The 25,108-nt window shown below is 44.7% G+C and overlaps 1 protein-coding gene across 2 annotated transcripts in view; it reads right to left on the bottom strand.

Moving 5' to 3' along the window:
* The window catches only part of Gipc2 (GIPC PDZ domain containing family member 2), a 64,223-nt gene that overhangs the window by 16,503 nt on the left and 22,612 nt on the right, over positions 1 to 25,108 (bottom strand). For both annotated transcript variants that reach the window (XM_038311741.1, XM_038311742.1), the window contains exons 2-3: positions 22,960 to 23,145; positions 14,720 to 14,900 (exon numbers count right to left, since the gene is read on the bottom strand). In XM_038311741.1, the coding sequence (XP_038167669.1) occupies positions 14,720 to 14,900; positions 22,960 to 23,145 (367 nt within the window). The remainder of the gene's footprint in view (positions 1 to 14,719; positions 14,901 to 22,959; positions 23,146 to 25,108) is intronic.

Genomic DNA, 25,108 nt, shown 5'->3' on the forward strand with positions numbered 1-25,108 from the left:
AGAAGAGCTGAGAAAAGAGGGGTGCGGGCAAGATGGCTCTGAGAGGTTAGGGAAAGTAGTTTAACCCCCATCGTTTCGCACATCTGACTAAGTTCATTAGATTGTAATTATATAAGGAAAAATGTACAGTTAGATATGGCAGTTACACTCAGGAAACGGAGGTGTTCAAGGCCAGGAGTTCGAGGCCCAGCTTGGCTATCTAGTAAATTCAAGACCCTAAAAGGAAGGAGTGAAACAGGCTGAGCTGGTTTGTGTGGTCAACCCAAAAGAAAGACCTTTCAGGAGTCAACGAACAAAGATGGTTGCCGGGAGAGCCCGCCAGCCTGCTTCACACTCGGTTTTCAGTGTGGCTCACACAGTGTCACATCTCACAGCTGTGTCCTACGGGCCGGGCCGGGCCGGGCCGTGGCTCACGGTTCCCCCTATGGGACAATCACCCTTTGGCCAAATCTGTGCTGTGATTTGGCCAACCACAGGTAGTGGTTGAAAGCGTGGACTTTAGGCTCTGAACACCTGAGTTAGCGTCCTCAGAGCCTCCACCTACAACTCGAGAGGGAAGTCCTTATCTGTAAGCAGAAGGCATCTGCAGAGCTAAGCAGGCACCAGGGACTGCAGCAGAGAGCTGCAGCTAGCAGCCTACTCCTTCCTGTTAGCTGACTGCTGGAGAGAGAGAGAGAGAGAGAGAGAGAGAGAGAGAGAGAGAGAGAGAGAGAGAGAGAGAGAGAGAGAGAGAGAGAGAGAGAGAGATCTGCTCTTCACTTGCTCCAGAACATAGCTGTTCACATTCTATCTGAAGATGAGAAACCAAAACAAGAACACCAACAACAAAAGCCGGGCGGTGGTGGCACAGACCTTTAATCCCAGCACTCAGAAGGGAAGGCAGAGGCAGGCAGATCTCTGAGTTTGAGGCCAGACTGATCTACAGAGTGAGTTCCAGGACAACCAGAGCTCCTTATCTACCTCAGCAGATCCCACCACTTAACTGCATTTTTAGGAGTATTTATCACACTCATTCATTTTTAATCATGCCAACCTGCCCCATACCTCTTGTGTGAAGAGATTTTTTTAGCAAAAGTAGGAGCTTCCCTTTCATTTGCTCCTTCCATTCACCTTACCTCGGACTCGCCAACAGCTCCCCTCCTCCTCCTTCTAGCCTCCCAACCTCCCAGCTCCAATGTGTCTTTTCCTCTACCAGCCTCTCAAGTGAACTCCCAAGTCTGGGACACCCAAAACCCCTCTGTTGCTAAACATCATTTCTGTATCATTATCCAATTCCAAGATCCTAAGTAAGTTACCCAAGCTCAGTACCCCCTCCCTCTCCAGAGCCTTAAGAGACTTAAGCCGATCATCTCTGACCTAAGAAAAAAGCTACTTCACCCCACCTCTTCTCCCTTTAACACCCCTATACTTGCTGTTAAAAAAAACCTAACAGAACCTATTGCCTGGTTCAAGACCTCTGGCTCATTAACTCCGCAGTGGTCCCTCTTCATCCCGTAGTGCCTAATCCTTACATACTTCTCTCCACTATCTCCCACAGGAACCTCCCATTTCTCAGTTCTAGATCTTAAGGATGCTTTTTTTTTTTTATTCTCCTCAGCTCTCAATCTCAAGTTATCTTTGCTTCACCTGGACTGACCCTAACACTCACCTTTCCACACAGCCCACACCTATTTGGTCAGGATTTAGCTTCTGACCTGCTCTCACTGTCTCTCCCTAAGTCTATGCTCATACAGTACAGCCCACATTCTCGCAGACACCCCCCTGGCACCCAGAAAATCCTGTCCTACCTACATCAGCTCTTCCATCCTAATAGCAAAGCTCTGTTTCATTTTGTCAGGGCTCACCTCCAACCCACCCCTGGGGACTTAGAGTTCTTAAAAGTTATCACTGCCTCTTGTAAAATCTGTCAAAAGTCAGATCCCAAGACCAGATATCGTGGGTTCCCTTTTCCCACCCACCAGGCCAGGGGCTCCCTTCCTGGAACTGTCTGGCAATTTGATTTTACTCATATACCCATAGTCAGATGAGTTAAATGTTATCTCCTGATTTTGGTGGACACCATGTCTGGGTGGACTGAAGTGTTTCCCAAGAGGTCCCAGACAGTTTCCCATGTTCTTCTCAGAGAAATCATCCCCCAGTTTGGAATCCCAACCTCTCTTCAGTCAGATAATGGCCCAGAGTTTACCTCCCAGATCTCTCAAACTTTATCTAAGGCTCTTAACACTCCCTGGCATTTTCATATCCCATACCATCCTCATCAATCTTCAGGGAAGGTAGAACAAACTAACTGTTCATTAAAAAATGTTCTTGTTAAGATGTCACAGGAGCTTCACCTAAACTGGGTAAAACTTTTGCCTCTGGTCCTTCTTAGGCTTAGGGCTCTCCCCAAAAGTCCCCTTTTCATCTCTCCCTTTGAACTCATGTATGGGCAGCTGGTTTTAACCTCCAGCCTCTCACCTAAAACCTCTCCCCCTTCCTGATCACCTGCTTACTCCACCATTATCCTAGCCTCACTCCCTATTATGGGATTTTACTGACTACTTATTACCTCAGCCTTGTGCCAATTCATGCCCACTGCCAATTAAAATGGGAGATTAGGTACTATTCTCTCCCCCAAACCAACACCCCTCACCCCTTTCCCCTAAATGGCAGGATCTCTTTAAAGTAATTCTTGTAACTCCCACAGCTGCCAAACTCGACGGACTCTCTCATTGGATCCATCTGTCTCACCTTATACCTTTTACTCTTCCAGCTCAAGATACTCCCTCGTATACGGTAACTCAAACAGGGTCCTGCTCCCTTGAGTTCCAGAGGACACCAAATTCAGCCACTCTTTCTCCAGTTCCGGAAAAATAAAATTCTCATCACCGTACTCCTCTCCTGTGCCAAACACTCCACATACTCTCCCTCTTCCTCTTTCTCCTGTCTGCTTTACCAACTTCTCTATATCTCCAATGTCATACTTAAATTTCCAGTTAACCACTCAGCTGTTAATCACAAGCTTTTAACATGTCTAAAATTTATTTCTTTCAAACATTTTTTCATAAACTCCAGGGAGCCAATTGGACCAAATTTCACTTGCTGTCTTGGGATTCTCAGAACTGACCCAGTCTCTGGGACTGATCATTACAAACCAAGCTCACTAGGGGCAGACCCCACTATCAGTTTACTCCTAGGAAAATAGTGACTTCACACAGCATTGAAACCACCCCCAGGCTTCAGCCCTTCCAGCCCTGGTGTTATTTTACAAATTTATAAGTACGACTTGGGGGATCAACTCAAGTGTTCTCATTTGAAAGTCTATGTTCATTTTTTTCTCAAAAATTTACTTTAATTTTTGATTATATGAATGTGACCAGTGGGAGGGGTAAGAGCACATGAGAGCCAGTGCCTTCTGAGGCCAGAAGACAACACTGGATCCTCTGGAACCGGAGTTACAGGTGGTGGTGAGGGGACTGATGTAGGTGCTAGGAACTAAACTCTGGCCTTCTGCAAGAGCAGCAAGTACTCTTAACTGCTACGTCTTCTCTCCAGCGCCCCAAATCCATGTTCTCAACACCTTAACCTGCAGCTATCAGAGGCCCAACAGGGCTCTTGTATCTTCTGGCACAGGGGCCAGAGTCTTCCCTTAAAAAGTGATGTGTAAACAGAAGCCCAGCCATCGAGGGTAAAGATGGCAAGACCACAGCCAAAGGAGAGGAGGAGAGAAGAGGGGAGCAGGACAGAGGAGAAAGTGTTCCAGCAAAGTCAAAAATACCAGAAACAAGGAGAGAGAGTCTCAGGCTGCGTGACTAGGCCCTCACACTCCCTGGCTTTCCTGGGAATTATTCATCTGAAATTCCCTCCCACTGGATACCTGAGCTGCTGAGGATACTTGGCAGCAGATCAGAGGGCTGGGCATGGAGGGCGTTCCCTTAGGTCAAGGCTCTAAACAGGGAGTTAGCAATCATAAGCATGTGTGAGTGCTCTAGGCATACCGTGTTTTTAGTTTTGAGGTTTGTTTTTTTTAATTAGTTGACAACTTCTTGGTTGTCGATTTTTTTTTTTTAAGACATGGCCCATACTGGCATTGAATTTACTTTTAGACAAAGATGATCTTGAATTCCTGATCCTCCTGCATTCATCTCCCACACGATGGGATTGCAGGTAGAAGATGCTTAAAGTCCTGGCTTATGTGCAAACCCAGGGCTTTGGGCATTCTAGGCAAATACTCTGCAACTAAGCTACTTCTCAGCATTAATTCTTTTTTCTTTTTTCATGCTTTTTTTTCCTTGTGGGGACTGGGGAAGGGGTCATATTCACTAGATAGACCACGCTAGTCTCAAAACTCAGAGATCTGCTTGCCTCTGCTTCCTGAATGTTGGGGGTCAAAGGCGTGTGCCACCATACCTGGCAATTTTTTTTGTTTTCAGTAAAAGTTTACAACTTACTAAAAAAAAAAAAAAAAAAAAAAAAGAGTCTCTATAGTGGTAGCTAGCTGGGTCATAGACTGAAAATACTTCAACAAATTCCACTTAGAATTCATCTCAAACATCGGGCACACCCCATTAGAGCCAACCTGGCCCTTCATTCACTTCCTTCCACAGAATAATTGTGACAAATGCCAAACCCATGTCCAGCCGGATGTTAGAGAGCCAGAGTAAGCGCTACTACACTGAAACATGATTCGTGACCATGCCATTTTTCCCTCATAAACACTTTAAACCTTGATCAAAACAGTATCGATGAGAGATAAAATACGTGTCTAAAATGTCTCGATAACAGATAAAATGCAATATATGTGCAAAACCGAAGTTCCCCTGACTTTCCCCAGTGCTACTCTGCACCCCAAGGGCCCCTTTCTAATCTTAACACCATTCTTTTGTTCAGCCTCACAGGACAGAAATCTTGGGAGGAAGATTGGCTTAGGGACTTCCCTGCCATTGGCCTAGGTCTCAGCAACCCAGCTCCCACCCTCACAGGGTTACTTTCTCCCCTCCGCAGTTCCTAGACATCAGCATTTACCACGCCCTCTCTCCTAAACTGTTAGCAAAATACCTCCCTTAGCTTCTAGTCAGAGCTACAATAGCAATACTGGTCTTTCTGGCATAACCCCCGTAACTTCCTTTTGTGCCAGTGTGCAATGGCTCAATATCAGCCTCCAAGGAACATACATGTCCCCTGCCTGCTCACAAGCTCCTGTGACATTACTCTAAGGAACATACATGTCCCCTGCCTGTTTACAAGCTCCTGTGACATTACTCTAAGCAACTTTTGCAGGCTGACCCTTTACAGCTCCTGCAGGGCCATGCTCTTCACCGTCACCCCCAGAAACCCTCCTGCCTTGGAACATGTCCTTCTCACCCTCCCAGGGCAAGTGCAATTTCCACAGAGAATCCATCTGACCCAGTCCAGCCTGCTCCTATGTCCCCTCTCATGAAGCCCACTGAATTCCCACAGTGTGCTTTAAATATAAGTCCATAATTCCATGCATAAAAAATGTCAGAACTAGCCGGGCGATGGTGGCGCACGCCTTTAATCCCAGCACTCGGGAGGCAGAGGCAGGCGGATCTCTGTGAGTTCGAGACCAGCCTGGTCTACAAGAGCTAGTTCCAGGACAGGCTCCAAAGCCACAGAGAAACCCTGTCTCGAAAAACCAAATAGAAAAAGAAAAAAGAAAAAGAAATGTCAGAACTGGGACTGGAGAGATGGCTCAGTGGTTGAAAGCACTGGCTGCTCTCTCAAGGACTTGGGTTTAGTCCCTAGCACCCAGATCTGGCAGCTTATCACCTCTCACTCCAGTTCTTGATGGCACCTCTTCTGGCTTCCTCCGGCACCAGGCACAAACATACATGCAGACAAAACACTATACACATAAATCTTTTCAAAAAGTGTAAAAAAAAATGCTGTGGAATAATCCTTTTGTACACTGTGAAGATTTGCCACTTGGACTGGCTTAATAAAAAGCTAAATGGCCATTAGCTAGGCAGGAGGTATAAGCAGGATAGCCAGACACAGAGAATGCAAGGAAGAAGGAGAGAGTCACCAGCCAGATGGAGAGGAAACAGCATGGCAATACAGAGTACAGGAAATAAAGTAGATTGACTTTTTAAAAATTGACAAGATTGACAAGACAAAAAGTAGATTGACTTTTTAAAAAATGAATTAATTTAAGTGGTAAGAGCTACTTAGTAATAAGCCCAAGCTATTGGCTGAGCTTTTATAAATAATAATAATTCTCCACGTCATGAAACGCTGTGAATAATCCTTTTGTACACTGTGAAGATGTGTTGAGCTCATTGGTTTAATAAAGAGCTAACTGGCCAATAGCTAGGCCAGTGTGTCCACTTTCGAGCCAAGTCAGAGTGAAGGAAGTCTCTTGCAAAACCACCACTCTCAAGGTTCTAATGCCCTGCATCATGTGGTCAGACAGCCCAGTATTTCCCTGGGAAGTATCTGGTCCTTGACATTAACAAGAGCCTGCGGGAAAGTTCCCATCCAGCCTTCCCATTCCTCCCTGCTCTATCGCTCTCTTAGAACCCCCTCCAACCATCACTCAGCTCCAGAGTGAACTATATGGTCCATATCTGCCAGGCATCAGTCTCTGAGCCTGTGTGATATTCTGATGCAGAAACACATACAGTTAAACCTCGGAGCCAGCCAGACTCATCTCTCCCTGTACTTCCACTCCACCCTATGTGACTCAATGACTGATTAAACCACCCCAGGCCTCACTTCACTCAACTGGAGAAGTCTCACCAGAAGAACAGCATGAGGATTAACTCAGGTCATAACAGTGCTAGACCTGCCAGCGCTGGCTTCCAACTCGGTGGCTACTCCAGGACTATTCCAAGCACTCCGCATGCGGAGTCCAGGTAAGATTCAGAGTTGCTATGGGCCAGGAGGCAGGTAAATCTGTATTTTATAACACCAGTGATCGCGGACCTAACAAGAATAAGGGAAAGGAGGCAAACACCAATGTTTTGGGTCAGAGTCCTTAACCTTCTCTCTCACGCTAAGGTACTTCAGTCACACATCCAATAAATGCCACTATAGCCATTATAAGATTAGTAGATTCTTAGTGTGTTTGTCTCTTTGTGCTAATATACACTCTTGAGGACAGCAAATGATGGCCCCTGCTCACTAAGACCCTGGGCATTACCCACCTCCTGCTCACTAAGACCCTGGGCACTGCCCACTCCTGCTCACTAAGACCCTGGGCACTGCCCATCCCTTCTCACTAAGGCCCTGGGCACTGCCCATCCCTTCTCACTAAGGCCCTGGGCACTGCCCACCCCTTCTCACTAAGGCCCTGGGCAAACAGCTTTAAGTTTGGAACAACTACAGGGAGCAAACAATTTCTTGCTTAGAAAGTACTTACAAAAGAAGATTGGAGAGATAGCTCAGTGGATAAAAGCACTTGCTATTTGAGTATGAAGACATCAGTTCAAGTCTTCAGCACCTACATAAGAGAGCCAGGCATGGCTGCACACACCTCAAACCCCAGGGTTGGGGGAGAGTAGGGGAGCAGAGACAGGCAGAACCTAGGAGCTCACTGGCCAGCTAGCCTTGCTGAAACTGTGAGCTTTGGGCTCGATGAGAGACCCTGTCCCAAGGTAATGAGACAGAGAGGTTAAGAAAAGATACCTACGTCCTCTGGTCTCCACATGTAAGCCACACCCACATGCATGTCCCTCCCACACATGTACCCACAGCCACACAAGAAGATAATCACTGTACTCTGGTCTCTACATGTTAGCCACATGTCCCTCCCACACACACACAAGAAGATACCCACATCCTCTAGTCTCCACATGTTAGCCACACCCACACACATGTCCCTCCCACACATGTATTACCCCCCCCCACACACACACACACAAGAAGATACCCACTTCCTCTGGTCTCTACATGTAAGCCACACCACATACATGTCCCTCTCACACATGTATTACCTCCCCCAAACACACACACAAGAAGATACCCACATCCTCTGGTCTCTACATGTAAGCCACACCACATACATGTCCCTCTCACACATGTACACACACACGTCCTCTGGTCTCCACATGTTATCCACACCCACACGCATGTCCTTCCCATGCATGTATTATCCCCTCGTAAACACACACACATAGAAAACTCTTACAAACCTGAATGGCAGTTACTACCATGAGATGTTGCTGTTCTCACCATTTGATCTGAGGAGAGATAGTAGCAGCTCTCAACAAATGTCTGCTCATCACCAATCACCCATTCCTGTGTCCTCTAAGTTTCTCTCATGGCTGAAATTGTCTCCTTGCAGAAAAGGCTATACCTTTGCAAAGTGCTGAAGATTCCCTGTCTGACATGCTTAGAGTCAGAAGTGTTTTGGATATCAGGTGTTCAGATTCGGGGACATCCCTGTGTATGATGGGATAGCCTGGAACAGAAGACCACACGTGAACTTCATTTGCATCTCATGTACCCCTAACTCACAGCCTGAAGGTCACTGTAAACAACACTTCTGATGCACCTGAACTCTTGCTATGGCCCCATGATATTGGGTCAGATATAGATTTTTCCATTTTTAGTCAGGATCAATGCTCAAAACCTTTTAGTTAGGGAATATTTCTGATTTTAGATTTTTCAGCAAGAGAAGCTTACCCTGTGACAACAGCTATTACTGAAGACTCTATGTCAAGGACTACTGTATGATTTTTTTAATGTATTTAGTCTTCACAACAGATTAATGAGGTAAACTCTAGGGACAGCTTCACTTTTTGTATGGGAAACCAAGGTACAGGGAGATTAAGAAATTATCTGTTATCACACACCTGGCAGAGTGACATACTTAATATTCAATTTCAACTTTTGTAATTCACTTCCTGTGAAAGTTTGTAGCGTCCAGAAGAATATCCAACAATCAAAAGCATTTGCTACTGAATGCATATATTCAATATATATTCTACAAATAGTAGAAATCCTTTCCTTGAGATATGTGTGAAGGCTCACACCTGTAATACCAACACTTAAGACGCAGGAGCCAGATAATTGCCTCTACAAAATGTAGGCCAGCCTGGTCTCCATAGTGAGACCCTAAGAAGGAAGGGAAAAGAGGCTGGGGAATGGGAGAGAAGTCTTATTTTTTTTTTTAATGTTTGAAACATTTAAGAAGACATGTAACAATGAACAACAGAAGTTTCCCTCCTAAGGTACTGCAAGGCAGAGTTTGAAGAAAGCACTTAGCAAGCTGACTCAGGACAATGATGTACCCAGCTGTGCGTGACTCAAGGACCAAGCACACTGGTGGCATACTTAACATCCTGTTCTGATGGCTACACACCGCAGGAAGGAAGCCTCTGAAAGCAGACATAGCAGAGCTGCTATAAAATCTAAATGTCCCCCAAAATCTAACCCGCAAACATCTTAAGAGGAAGCCATGCCCTTACAGCTCCCAGGTCTCCTTCCGGGAATCTCCTTGCACAAAAGGCGAAAGTGTTATAGTGGGCAGATTCTCCAGGATATTTGAAACAAAACTGAGCCAGAGCTACCTGGATCCAAGAGTAACTTCCCTACAGTTCAAAGATCTCCTGAGAAAAGAACCGGTTGGTCTGGTCTCAAGAGTTGTCTCCACAGTAGAGTGGATTTTCACAGCCTGGGACAGTCTGGGTAGAGTTCATTGTGAAAGTTAAGTCCCTCTGTACTGGCACAAGGAGAAAGGAAATGAGCCAAGCCCTAAAAAATATCTCTAGAGACATTCCAGCCAACACTTGATAAGGGTTGGAAGGCTGCCATAATAAGGGCTGGAGAAAGAAAAACCGGATCAGACAGCAGCTAGGCAAGAGAATCCACATCAGGTACAGGGAAGGCTGCACCTCCCGTTTCCAGCAGGAAAACCCTCTAACCCACAAGTTTTAAATGTTTTGGTTTCTCCTAACTCACTGTGAGAAAGATATGTGCTGCTGTTTAAAGAATACTATAAACATATACAAACATACGTTAACTGAAACAGACATATGTTTGTAATAAATGAAACATTGCGTGGAAATGTAACTCAGTTGGGAGAGTGTTGGCCTCGTCTTCCTGAGGCCCTGAGTTCAGACCCCAGTGCAGCAGAAACAGGGTGTGTCATACTCAGGGCTCCAGTGCCTGGCAGGTAGAGGAGGATCAGAAATTCAAGGTCACTGGGGTGGTTGGGGTGAGAGCGGCCCCCACAGCCCCATAGATTTGGATGATTAGTCATCAGTGAGTCATTACATTACTTAAAAGGCAAACTTAGAAGGTTAGGAGGAATGTCCTGAGGGGTGTGGCCTTGCTGGAAGAAGTGTGTCACTGTGGGGGAGGGTTGCTTTGAGATTTCAAGAGCCCAAGACCGTGGCTCCCTCTCTTCCTGCTGTCCTTGAATTCCCTCATTAGAACTCTCAGCTCCTTCTCCAGCACCAAGTCTGTACTTAGGCTGCCATGCTCCACACAGTGATGATAATAGACCAGATCTCTGAGACTGTAAGCCAACCCCAGTTAAATGGTTTTTCCTTTATAAGAGTTGATGTGGTCATGGTGTCTCTTAACAGCAATAAAACAGGGACTAGGACGGTCATTAGCACCTACATAGCACGTGCGATGGCAGCCCGGGCTACATGAGACCCAGGGTCAACTCAGGAGAGTCCAATGGATCTGCTCTTTGGAAGACTGAGAAGGGAACCTACAAGGCAGTCTCCCTATTCCTCACTAAGCTAGTTCCTCTTCCTTCTGCTGCTTGGATGCTGGCGACTCCCATGACGCTCTGGTTTCTGTCCTTTGTCTAAACTCTGAATGAATTGATCTGTTTCCAGAGAATTACAGTTCAGTCATTCATAAAACCCTTCTAGGCTTCAGTTCTCGGTGCCCGCCAGCCTCACATTTCCAATTAAACTGTGTCATAAATTAAAAATGCATTCGATCCCAAACTGTACTTCTAAGCCCTCCTCCCTGTCTCCTTCCTAAATCTTCCCCCACTTTCCTCATTGCAAAGAATCTCTCGCCACAGATCTGAGGGTCATTATTTACAATGCCTCATTCCTTTAGCTCTGTACTAAATGGCTTTGCAATCCAATCTTCTTAACACTCAGGAATAATAATAAACGTTCAACAGTCAACCCTATAAATAAAAGTTCCATCTTGGGCTGGAGAGGTAGCTCAGTTGTAGGGTATTTTCCTAGTACGCCCGGGGAGTGGAGGGGCCGTGCCTTGTGGCATTGCTCTGCTTCTAAGGTGGAAATCACCACTCAAACAAGCTTAAGCAGTCCAGCTGACGCCCCATGGCAGGGATGAGAAAACATTCATGTCCACAAATGGTTCCTGCACACCCTTATCTGGTCCTCCAAGCCATTTCTCTCCACATCTGCTAGAACAGCCTTAATTCGGGATTCTGTCTTCTCCACAGATAACACAACATGAGATTTCCTGACTTCAACCTCAAACCCTGCCTATATTATTATTATTATTATATTAATATTATTATATTATTATCATTAATATAATACTATATTAATACTATTAATATATATTAATACTATATTAATATTATTCTGAAATCCAGAGCCGACCATGCAGCTACCTCCTCAACCCCTTCGTTGGCTTTCCATGGACCATTCCTTGTCTTCACAAACAGGGCTTTTGATAATTTCAGCCTTCCTGACTCTTGGCTTTCATGCCTTGGAACACCTCCACATCACACTTCTGTGCCCAGCACACTGATGTGTGCAACATTCCCAAATGCACAATGGCATTCCATACTGAGTTCATGCGTTTATACTTCTAGTGTATTTAGCACCTCAACACCCATTGTTCAACTGGTTTATTTTCCTACCCATCTCATCTCACTAGAGAGGAGCTTACAGACCTGAATCTTAGCATGTAAGAGCACATGGCACAGAGACGGCACACAGAAGACTATCAATAAATGGTCAGTATCATTCTCTAATACCTAAACCCAGCACACACAAATGGCTCCATAAGTTCCTGTAAAAGATATGTACCAGTCTACTCTTCCCATCTATCAAGACCCAATAAATGCTAAAATATCAGTACATTCTAGATTGTTAGAGAACCCAAGATCTTCGCCTATAGTCCAAGAACAGGCAATGGAATGTTTTCCCCCATCCCTATGGTGGTTTGATTAAGAATGACACCGTACATTTGAATGCTTAGGGAGTGGCACTGTTTAAAAGGATTAGGTGTGGCCTCGTTGGAGAAAGTGGGTCATTGGGCTGTGCTCTGAGGCTTCAAAAGTCCAAGTCAGGCCCAGTGACTCTCTCTTTCTGCTGCCTGTGGATTCCAATGTAGAACTCTCAGCTACTTCTGCCTGAGTGTGCCCATGTTCCCTGCCATGATGAGAATGAACGAAACCTCTGAAACTATAAGACAGCCCTAATTAAATGCTTTCTTTTTTAAGAATTGCCTTGGTCATGATGTCTTGCATCAACAGAACTTTGACAAATAAATAAATAAAATAAACAAAAAGGGAAAGAAAGAAAAGAAATTTGAGTTCCTGGCCCTACATCGGTGATAGTTCTGGAAAACACAGAAAGGAAGGAAGGAAATATTCAAATGGTAGGTGGGGCTCAAGGGAACTGGGAGAAGCCTGACCCCATAATTGCCCCCCTGACAAAGACAACCTGGGAAAAAGACAGAGAGCAAACAGAAAACTTTACCCATATTCCAGAGACTAAAGTGAAGCATCATAACACAGGCTCAGAAGATGGCAGAGCAGCAAGGCTTCCTTCTGAGGGAGACACCCTCCCCGCCCCGGGCTCAGTCCACTGAGGGGGACCCCCGGGCTCAGTCCACCGAAGGGAGAAAAGCCCCATAGACCATCAATCAACTCACAAAGCAAAACCCAGTCACTGCTCCAATGCCACAATGCTCCAAAACATTCCTGCCAGAAAAATCCTACCCAAGGGCTTCTTTAGTCTGTCAGTGGATGCCCTGAGGCAACAGAGGGAAAGTTCGGTAGCAGCTAGGCATGGAAGTAAAGTGCATTTATTACTCTTGTCACTGATACTGGAGGACAAAAGCCAAGTCTAGAACAGTAATGACTAAGCACAGTGACCCCAGTAACCCGCAATTCGCACCCAAATTACGGGGTGTGAGCAATGCCCAGATAGACACAGGGACCCCAAGAGTGTCAGTGCGTACAACAGCCAGTGTGATGGCATGTGCCTGTAATTCCAGCACTTGGGAGGAAGGAAAAGGACCAGAAGTTCACAGTCATCCTCCAATATACACTGAATTTGAAACCAGATTGGGCTACAAAATAAATATACAAAAAAAGTATATACAACAGGGGAAAAAAATCAGAAGAAGATTAACTTGACAGATTATGCATTTGAGACAAACGTTGGAAGAAAAATCTATTTCTTGAGTTACACAGAAAATAGCTTTGATTTAAAAAGAGTCTGACAGACCGCACATCTGAGGTACCTACTCCCATCAGGGAAATGACCAAATGTCAGAAGAGCCGTGTGGAAATGGGCTGCTGCCCAGAGGCCTGCGCACCTCTGCCTTCCTCGCGGAGAAAAGCATGGATGCCGCTGTACCAGGCAGGCATGTTAGCGTCACGGTTAGCTCCTGCCATGGTCCCTGAGCAGCAATGAGGTCGCGAGCATCATCCTCTCAGCCTTCCCATGGGGCTGTCTCCCATATGCAAAGCAATTCCCACACAATTCTATTACAGAGTCACGCAGGAGGAGAGAACTTCCTAATTCCACAGAGATAGAGGCGGCCTGTGACTCACTGGAAGGGGAGAAGAAATTTGTCATTTGTCCACTGTTTCCATTAGCTGGCCTGAGAAAACAATGTTAGAGACAAGTTACAAGAAATATCTGTGTTCTGTGGGCATCAGCAAGAACACAGGGCGTGGGGGGTGGGGTCAGGGATGAGTCAGGGCAGGCCCAGATGCTTCCACTGAAGATATTTTCACACTGATGTGCATGAGGCGTCCATCTGCCTTATTAAAATAGTGCCGGGTAGTGAGAGGAGCTGGTACATTCCCACACCCATGAGATGGCCCTGGAGGTTGGAGCAACAGTTTAGACACAGCTGCCACAGCTAAAACCAGGCAAGGACAGATGTGACAGGAAAGGAGTCACGTCATGACATCCAAACTCTGAACATCAAGGGAGAAAGTGTTTAAGACGTCTGTGAAACAGCAAATGACCACGTTAGATACCACTTCCGCACAGAGCGAGCCCTCGGCTGCTCGGGTCCCTGGAAAACAATGGGGCTTTGAAGAGCTCAATCAGAAATCTCCCCTTTCAGCAAAGCAAGAGAATACAGCAGAGGCTGGCCGACTCAGCCCCACCTCCAACTCCACGCCGACATCTGGCACCGCGGATCCCCAAGTTGGTTTAGTAAAAGGTCTTTCTAGCTGGGCATAGTGGTACACGTCTTTAATCCTAGCACTCAGGAGGCAGAGGCGGGGGGGGGGGGGGTCTCAGTGAGTTTGAGGCCAGCCTGGTCTACAAAGCGAGTTCCAGAACAGTCAGGGCTATTACCCAGAGAAACCCTGTCTCGGGGGGGGGGGGGGGGGCAGGGGTAGGAAAACCAAAAACAACGAAAAAGGAAAGGTCCTTTTACCGGGAAATTTTCTTCTCCTCCCATAGCTGTTTTCCTTCTAAGAAATGCTGTGTGTCTTTTCTGTGTTCTTCACTAGTACAGTAGATAAGATGATGTGGTGAAGGTACATGCCCCCCCACACACACACACACACTCAACTCACCAAATGCCTTCTTGGGTTCTATTAACTGCAAAGTAAAGAGCTCCTCTTTTTTCAATTCCTTTAACTTCTTAGCGACTTCATAGTGACGCCACCCAACAATATTTTCTCCATTTATGCCTTCAATATGATCCCCCACACAGATGGTCTTGACTGAGTCAATGGTGCTGCCATCTTTAATTCTCTGAAAGAAAGAAAATCAATGATGCTCTCAAGTGTAACTGTGTGGCATGATTTCTCATGCTCCTGACATACATCACGCTGACATATTTACAGTATAATTTACTGCTCACTTAAAGACAGAAAACCAAGCAAGAAAGAGCAAGCATCCCCCCCCCCCCCCACCAATTCTTCATCTTGCTTCCATTCAGAATTCGGTGAGCTCACAGCCACCATCTCCACTGGAAATCTCTTCCTGACATCTTTCTAACCCAGGACCCTAAGAAAGGGTGAGCCAACACTCTTCCCGCCATAGTACCTGTTGCTGTAAACACAGCGTTCCAAACTACACAGCACAGTGATGCATGATTGTCTAAATATTTGGTTTTCTTCTTATGTATTTGTGTTTCTCTCTCTCTCTCTCTCTCTCTCTCTCTCTCTCTCTCTCTCTCTCTCTCTCTCACACACACACACACACACACACACACACACACACACACACGCTCACAGAGGCCAGAAGAAAGCATGAGGTCCTCTGTAGATGAAGCTACAGGAGGCTGTGGTGCTGGCAAGCAAACACAGCCTCTGGAAGAGCAGCAAGTGCTCTTGGCCACTGAGACCTTTCGTCTGCTCCATGGATAAGTGGGTTTTTTCCTTCTTTTTAAAATAATTTCAACAAGAGACCCATAGAGCTTAAGCTCTGTCTAGTGGCTTTGTGTGTAAACCTGTTGCAAATGTAAAGACTTTAAGAACATTGTGACAGCCAAGGAGGCCAGTGTCCATACTTCAGAAGTCAGAGTCTGAGCTTTTACATTCATTACTAATAAATCATCTATAGATTTGCATCGATGCATTTTTAATGAAAAGAACTTAGGACCCACAGAGAAACCTCAAGCACTTTGATGGGGGTGGTTTTAATTTTTTTACATTTTATTACATGTATTTATTTATGTTTGTGTCTGTGTGTGCATGCACACGCATACACATGTTTAGCAATGGCAAGCATGTGGAAGTCAGAGGACAACTTCCAGGAGTCAGTGTCCCGAGGACTAACTTCAACTCCTCAGGCTTGGCAGCAAACACCTTTATTTCCCTGCTAAGTCATCTTACCAGCCCTATTTTTGTTTTGACTTTGGTTTTTAAAGACACAGTCTCTCTAGGTAGTCCAGGCTGGCCTCGAACTTGTAATCCTCCTAAATCTGGCTCTCAAATAATGGGATTTCAGGACTGTTCTACCACACCCAGTCTATTAAATCTTACTTCTCTGTAATGCACTTGTCATGCAGCGTTCCACTGAAGGTGTCAAATCCATCAGATGGCACCGAGAATGCGGAAGGGGGTTTAGGGGCAGGAACTCCAGAGAACCCCGCCAGCTAAGAGCCCCGCAAATTCATACTCGATCTCCCCAACAACAAGGAGGAGAATAAAACAATGGCCATAAATCCTTAGTGGGGTGACAGGCCAGGCAGGGGAGGGGCTTGGCTGCTCGTCTGTACCCTAACCTTACCAGGTAGAGACGTGACACTACGCCTGCCTGATCATCACATGCAAGAGCTGAGCAAAACAGTAGGCAGCAACATTTTCATAATGCGGTCATCACGGAAAAGTTGATATGGAGCTTAGAGAGAGAAGCATTCTTTAAATTTTATTTATTTACTTATTTTGGTTTTTTGAGATGGGGTTTCTCTGTGTAATAGCCCTGGCTGTCCTGGAACTTGCTTTGTAGACCAGGCTGGCCTTGAACTCACACAGATCCACCAGCCTCTGTCTCCCAAGTGTTGTGATTAAACGCGGCGCATGCCAGCACCGTTCGACTGAGATAAACATTCTTTAACTGCATTATTGCATACCACAACCAAAAATAGACTTCATGTTACTTCCAGATTCTAAAAGTAGTGTTTTTATTCTGTTTGGTTTTTTGTTCTAGTAATTATTAATCCATTATATACAACTGGCATGCTAATATACTTTTAAATAACTCTCATTTATTATTACAAACAAAATGTAGTGCAAGCAGAAGTTTCCAAATCTGACTGACACGGCTTCACTGGCATTCCGCATCTCTTATACAACTGACAGAAACAAGCGTGGCAACCACAGCACACTGCTTGAAAATCTACAGTTCTGTCCGGTGGTGGTGGCGCACGCCTTTAATCCCCGCACTCAGGAGGCAGAGGCAGGTGGATCTCTGTGAGTTTGCAGTCAGCCTGACCTACAGAGTGAGTTCCAGGACAGCCAGGGCTACACAGAGAAACCCTGTCTCAAAACCGCCCCTCTCAAAACAATCTACAGTTTCTAAACTGATGCAGAAAACAAGATAAAACAAAAGATTTTCCTTCTAAAAGAAAAAAAAACTATTAAATCCACTGCTAAATAACCACTCTAGGTGGGCTGGAGAGATGGCTCAGAGGTTAAGAGCATTGCCTGCTCTTCCAAAGGTCCTGAGTTCAATTCCCAGCAACCACATGGTGGCTCACAACCATCTGTAATGAGGTCTGGTGCCCTCTTCTGGCCTGAAGGTGTACACACAGATAGAATATTGTATACATAATAAATAAATAAATAAATATTAAAAAAATAACCACTCTAGGCCACCATGACATTTGAAAATCTGCATTTAACTTTGACCTTTTTAAAATTCTAATTGACATCTTGATACACCCGGAGGCTGTTTTTTCTCTTTGATCAGTTATAGCAAACGAATTTCAGTGACCTCATACACACCTTTAGTTTCTTCAACACTTGCAATCTCATTTAAATAATGAAATAGAGAAGATTAATCAGATAAAAGACTTAGCAGTGAAGCATGACACCTACCTGTGAGTTTAGGGTCAGGGTCATGGAGAGACACTGTCACCCCAGTCTGCAAGAAGCTAGAAAGGTCACCAGAGAGCAGCCAGGGTATAGGAGGAAAGGCAGGTTGCAGAAGTTGGACAGCAGCAGGGAGAGACTCGAGCAGCAGCGAAGGTCAAGGCTTCTGTGAGGACAGAAGTGGGTTGGGGATGGGAGAGACCACGACGGTGACCCGGAGAGGAGTGTCGGAAGATGCCCGGTTGTTTGCCGTGTGGTCTGAGTCAACTCCTAAGCCAACAGAATAAAAACTGGGATGGTGGGTGTCTTAATTAGGGTTCTGTTGCTGGGATGAAACACCAATAACCAGGCCAGGAACGGTGGTACGTGTCTTTAATCCCAGCGCTCTGGAGACAGAGGCAGGTGGGTCTGTGTGACTTTGAGGCAGCCTGGTCTACGTAAAGAATTCCAGGATGTGCCGGGCGGTGGTGGCGCATGCCTTTAATCCCATCACTCGGGAGGCAGAGGCAGGCAGATCTCTGTAAGTTCGAGTCCACTGGTCTACAAGAGCTAGTTCCAGGACAGGCGCTAAAGCCACAGAGAAATCCTGTCTCAAAAAAAAAAAAAAAAAAAAGACTTCCAGGATAGTCAGGGCTATGTAGAGAGACCCTGTCTCTCAAAAACAACGAGAAAGAAACGGTTTATCCGGCTTACATTCCCTGGGTCACAGTCCATTGAGGGAAGCCACACAGGAACTCAAGACAAGACCAGGAGTCAAGAACTGACAGACACTATGGAGGAGTGCTGCTTACTGGATTGTTCCTCCTGGCATGCCCAGTTGCTTTGTTACACAGCCCAGAACCTCCTTCTCAGGGGTGGCAGTGCCCACAGTGAGTTGGGCACTCCTTCCATCAGGAATATGCCCCCAATGTCTGCCTGAAGGCAATCTGATGGAAACAGATTTTTCTCAGTTTCTCAGTTGAGGTTCTTCTTCCCAGGTAATTCTAATTTGTGTTAAGCTGGAAAATTAAAAACAAAACCAAAAACAACCAACCAACCAAACAAACAAACAAAAAAAAGCCGTATGGTGGGGCTGGGCAAGATAGTCCAGTCGGTAAAGCAAGCATGGGTACGTGTGTGTCCAACCCCAACTCAGGAGGGGCTGAGGCAAGAGGATGCCTGGGGCTTCCTGGCTAGGCAGTCTAGTCGATTGACGAGCCTAGATCCCAGGGAATGATTGTGTCTTAGAAAAGAAGGTAGATAGCTCCTGAGGGACACCTGGTATTAACCTCTGGCCTCCACATATACCTGTGTACACATGAAGGAAAGCTTTCAAAATTTAAATGAAGTGTCAATGAATACAAATTTCTGAAATACAATGTATTTGAACAATCACACAGTGAACAGAGACTGATAGTATTTCTCAGTATTATCTAGTCCTAAGGATCAAGAGACATAAAAGAGAAACATTTTGTGCTAATGTCTCTTGAGTCATTTATATTATTCAATATTTACTTAAGAATCTAAAGAACTGTTTTTCTCATCTGGTTTTGGAAATTAATGCTGCAGAAGGCAAAGAAGACATATTTAATCTGCACCTAGGCTGGAGGCAAGCAAGCCACAACAATCCTCCTGACTCAGCATACCTCCACACTCTCATTTTTCATTTATAAAAGAAAACTACACTACCACAAATAATGAGACAACAAACCCACATCCCTTCCAAAATGGTCCCCTGAGGAATTGTCAGCACTTGGATAATTTACCCATTCAAAGAGTCTCTCAACATAAGAACACATCAGAAAATAACAGATTAGGGGCTCAGAGCTGGTTGCTCTTGCAGAGAACTTGGGTTCAATTCCCGGCAGTCACATAGCACTCACAACCATCCAAAACTCCAGCTCCAGGTGATCTGACATCCCTCTGGCCTCTGTAGGCACCAGGCACTCACACGGTGCACAGAGGTATGTGCAGGCAAAATACCCACACATACAAAAAAACAACTTGAATCAAAGAAAGTAATAGATTAAAGAGAACCCTACAAAAAGCTAAGGAATTATTCCAGAGACACAAAACAGTTAACAAATGATGTGGGATTCCCCTCTGTATGCTGTGAATACCATTGGTTAATGAATAAAGCTGCTTTGGCCTACAGCAGGGCAGAGTTGAGTAAGGTGGGAACTCCAAGCAGATTGAGGAGGAAAGAAGGCGGAGTCAGAGAGCCTCCATGTTGCTGCTGGAGGAGAAAGGTGGAAGCCACCAGCCAGAACCTTGCCGGTAAACCACGAGCCTTGTAGTAAAATATAAAATAATAGGAATGGGTTAATTTAAGGTGTAAGAGTTAGCTAATAAGAAGCCTGAGCTAATAGGCTGAGCAGTGTTTTAGTTAATACAGTTAGTGTGCAATTATTTTGGGTCTGGGTGACCAGGAATGAAAGGGCAGTTCCAACTACAGGCAGAAAGCAGAAAGTTGCACTGGGACCACAGGAAGAAAGGGGGTGTGAGGAAGATGGGGCCTGAGGAAGGCAGTCAAACCAAGGTGGACTAGAGATAAGTTTTGTTTTTGTTTTGTGGTGAGACAAGAGCTCAAAACAAAACTGGTTTTGAACTCTCTACATAGCCCAAGGTGACCTTGAACTTCTGATCATTCTGCCTTTACCTGTTGAGTGGGATTATAATCATGCACCTCCATGCTCAGTTCTATGCTGTCCTGGGGACATAACCCAAGGCTTTGTGTGTGCAAGACATACTCTACCCATTGAACTACATCCCCAACCCTGGGGATTAATTATAGAGTCAAATCAATGTTCCATTCTTCTCAGCTTCATAATTGTCCTATAGTTATGTGCAGCATAAAGAATATTTTTTGTTCTTAGTAATTATACTTTCTAGTTAGGAGGGAAAAGGATGAATATAGAGATGCAGATATAAATGTATACAAACCTAGCAAATGGTAAAAACTGGATATTTATGTAAATGACATATAAAAGCTATTTTTAAATTATTGTAATGTATTCAATTTTGAAATTATCCAATTTGTAAAATTTTTGTCATCTGTATTTTAAAGTACACAGTCTCACCATGCCCTCTGTCCCCAGAGGACCAATGACTAGTACTCTGAGGCAGGCACATGTTTGACAAGACATTAAAAAAAATAGAAACAGCGGCTTTGAATGTCAGAGGCCAACATCTGAGGCATCCACAGGCGTTTGCGAAACTTCCGAGCCCTCCTCTGCAGCAGGGACAGCAGGGACAGCAGGGACAGCAGGCAGGCTCTGCTGCCAGCTCCTGGTGTCCTGAACTTCCCCTGGACCGTCCCGCATGACTTTCCCAACTCAAGGGTTTTCCATTTGGTCATCCACTCAACAACCTCCAGTGCGTTCCTGTCTTCTGCAGAGCTAAAAATAACCATCTTATCAAGCAGCCAGTTAGAGCAGCATCCACAGCTAACTTAGCATCCCTGGGACTGTTTCTTTAACGGTGACAGTGCATTAGCAAAGGAAGGCGTAAGCTGTGCTGCTGTGTCACGGAAAGCCCATCACTGAGTCTTCACTCAGTGCCTAACAAGACTGGGTCTAGAGTCAGACTTCTTGGGTCCAAATCCTGAACCTGCTTAGTTATATAACTTTGGCCAAGCTTTTTAAGCTTCCTGATCCTATCTTGGCACTGTAGAGTGGAGGTTGGTAACATTGCCCATCACAGACAGATTGCCAAGGCAGAGATGGAAGAGTAAATAATGCATGGTTCTGTAAACTTCAAGAAGCAAATGGCAGCAGATGATACTCTTCAGGGTAGCTGGAAGGGCGAACAAGGGCGCCTTTGGGGTGGCAGAGACGCAATTCCAATAGATCTTATATCATTATACCGGCATTAGCAAGTGAACGTTCATTAAGCTGTAGATTTATTTTTAATGCTCTAGACTGCAACGTAAAAGCAAATTTAAAAAGACATAGTGCCAATAAAATAAGATTCTTCTGAAAATGGGAGATAGATCAGTAGAAAAGGAGCTTGCTGTGAGACCTGAGGACCAGAGCTTGGATCTCTGTTACCCACATAAAAAGTCAGGCATGTCTCTGTAATTCCAGCAATAGGGAGGCAGAGACAAGCAGATCCCTAAGGCATTTGACAGCCATCCTAAGCTGATCAGTGAGTTATAGCTCCGTGAGAGGCCTTGTCTCAAAAAGTGAGATAGTGACTGTGGAAAGCTGAGGAGCATGAATCTCTGGCCTCCACACACATGAACACATACACACACATACCTACATGCATGTGCACACATCCACACAAACACAAGCATCACTGTATGTACAAGGTTAAATTAAAATAAATCAAAATAGGATTATGGCGAAGGTTAAACAGAAAAGTCACGTGATGTGACTAGCGTTTGATAAGCATCCCATGTCAGTCAACCCAGAGGCAAGAGGATCAACTGAGCCCAGTTCATGGACAGCCTGGGCTACAGGGCGAGATACTGTCTCAAGAGAACATTCAGGAGCTGTGTCTATACGGGACATATAGAAATATTTCCTTGGTCTCTAAGCAATGTGACATAATAACTGTTTATATAGATGTCATATGATCAGAAATGGATTACGCCACACAGTAGGGTGGACATAGGTTATATGCAAATGCTATGTTATTTGTATTACACACTTGAGCAGGCACAGAGCTTAGCATGCACGGGGGTTCCTGAACCAACCCATATACATATGAGTGTGAGTGTGTGTGCACACACACACACACACACACACACACACACACGTGTACATCAGTGGGGGAGGGGCAACTGACTGTACTCATTACAGCAGAATTTTTATTTCTTAGCTGTTCTCATTTTCAAACTATTTTTAGCATCTTATCTTTACAACTCTGTGTTACTCTTTCTGTGTACTCACCCAAAAGAGTGACATTGCTCAGACAATTCCAAAGAACGTTTTTTTTTTAAGAAATCTGTGCACTTAGAAGTAACAGGAAATCCCTGGAAGTCATCCATTACGTCCTCAGAGATACATAAGCAGGCCAATTCCATTAGTAAAGAGAAGGCACTAGGGCCAGTCCTCCCGCAATAGGCTTAAATCGTCGAGGATGTTTAAAGCAAAGGGAAGAATTTCAAAAAGAGTACCAAAAAATATGCTATCTTCAGACGTGTCTTAAATGACAGTAAAATACCAATCTGTGGCCCCAGCTGAGCTACCTAGTTCCTCCTGGAGATAATCTCTAATTCTCTTTGACCTGGCAGCTTCCTTAATTGGGCCACCCTGTGGTTTTTTTTTTTTTTTTTTCCAAAAGCTTACCTTGATGAAAGCGTAGCCGACACCGTTATCCGTGATGGTGAGTCCAAGTGAGTCCTCTGATTTATAGACGTTCACTTCCTTTTTTATCCCCTTCACGTGGGCAAATATGAAATCCTCAAGACCCAAGTGCCCTCCTAGGAGCTTCCCCATGTCAATCTTGGGTGTGTTTAAAGTACAAAATAAGATCTGCAAGGAGAAAGAAACCTTCAGATCAGTCTGGTCATTGGCGAACATCTTCAGTAACAGTCCTCAATTTATGTTGTAAAAGCCTCGGTCATAACATAGATTAGTAAATTGGTGGGCAGGTAGAATTTGAAGCAACGTTTTCGTCCATTAACATTAGACAAAACAGACTGAATATTTCTGAAGGCCAGTCCCTAAGGTAAGTCATTTGCATACACGATCTCATAACCCTCCCAATGAATGTATAAAGGACATGTTATCCTCACATCACAAACAGGAAGTGGACACTTAGCAAGATAATTTGCTTAAAGTCACAGCTATCACTTGTCAAAGCCAAGGATCTGACTTCAATTCTTATCAACTTCAAAGCAGTTCAAATTAGGTGGTGGCCTGTTGCCCACACTTCCAAAATGTAAGAGCCTAATCCCAGAGGTCTACATGATTCATGCGCATGATAGTCACACACACACACACACACACACACACACACACACACACGATGGGAATGCATATAAAAACCATTAAGCAGATCTTTTAAAATAAGAAATGTTATTTCTTTTGTATCATAGTGCTTCAAAATAGCAATTAACTGAAGGCGGTGGACCTCTTGCCTAGCATGAATCAGGTTGTGGGCTTATGGGGGAAAAATGCATTTCCTGTCAAAAGTGGCCAGCCCACAAAGGGCCCACTTTGTAAAACTGGCTGTTATGGAACTCACTCTGTAGACCAGGCTGGCCTCAACTCACAGTTCCTTCTGCCTGCTTCTGTCTCGTGAGTGCTATCCAAATTCAGAATGTTCCACAATCCAAAACTTTTTGTACCTCAACCTGACATAGAATATTCTATACAAAATTCTGTTTCCTGCCCAAATTTACTTTTAAAAGTATTATATACCATTGCCTTTAGTCTATATTATATATAAATGAATTTTATATATAAATATAAATATATATATAAATGAATTTTGTGTTAAATATGCAAATATTTCAAAATCCAAAATTAAGCTGAAATCCAAAAATTATCTAATTCTAAGCCTTTAAGAAAAGGGACATGCAACTGACAGGTGTGTTTGTTGGTTGGTTCTAGTTCAGGGTCCCAAGCATGATAAGAACATGCCTGAGGGGCAGTTAGGTGGCTAAGGGGGTAAAGGTGCTTGCCAAGCAAGCCTGACAAACACAAGTTCAATCTCCAGAACCCACATAAAAAGCCAGATGCAGCTGCTTGCGTCTATGATCTCAGTATTTCTCCATAAAGATGTGAGGCAAACGGAACCCTCCAGAAGCTCACATACTCAGCTAGGCAGAAACAAGTGCAAACGGCGCCTCCCAGACCTGAATAATCACACAGAAACTATGCTAATTACAACACTGTAATTAACAAATTAGCTCAGGGTTCTATTAACTCTTAGGTTTTGTTTTGTTTTGTTGGATTTTTGAGACAGCATTTCTCTGTAGTTTTGGAACCTGTCCTGGAATTCTTACATATTAAATCTATCCATTTCTATTATTTTATATTTTGCCATGAGGATCATGGTTTGTTAACTCTTGCTTCTTAGGCGGCTACATGGCATCTCTCTGACTCTGCCCTCTCTGTCTCTCTCTGTCTCTCTCTGTGTCTCTGTCTCTCTCTGTGTCTCTCTCTCTCTCTCTCTCTCTCTCTCTCTCTCTCTCTCTCTCTCTCTCTCTCTCACTCTCTCTCTGTTCTGATTTCCCCCCTGGTTTTACTTGTTAAGCCATTGGCCAAAACAGCTTTATTCATTAACCAATAAAAGCATCACATATACAGAAGGACATCCCACATCAAACAAGAGAGGCCCTGCCTCAAGGAAAGACAAAAGAAGAGAACCATTGGCTGAAAAGTGTCCTCCGACGTCCACACAGGTGCCATGTCATATACATGCTGCCTCGCAAAATAATCGTTACGAACACACTACCACTGAGCTATATCTCCAGCCTTGCTTTTCTGT

This window comes from Arvicola amphibius, chromosome 14 (assembly GCF_903992535.2).
Source record: "Arvicola amphibius chromosome 14, mArvAmp1.2, whole genome shotgun sequence".
Lineage (NCBI taxonomy): Eukaryota > Metazoa > Chordata > Mammalia > Rodentia > Cricetidae > Arvicola > Arvicola amphibius.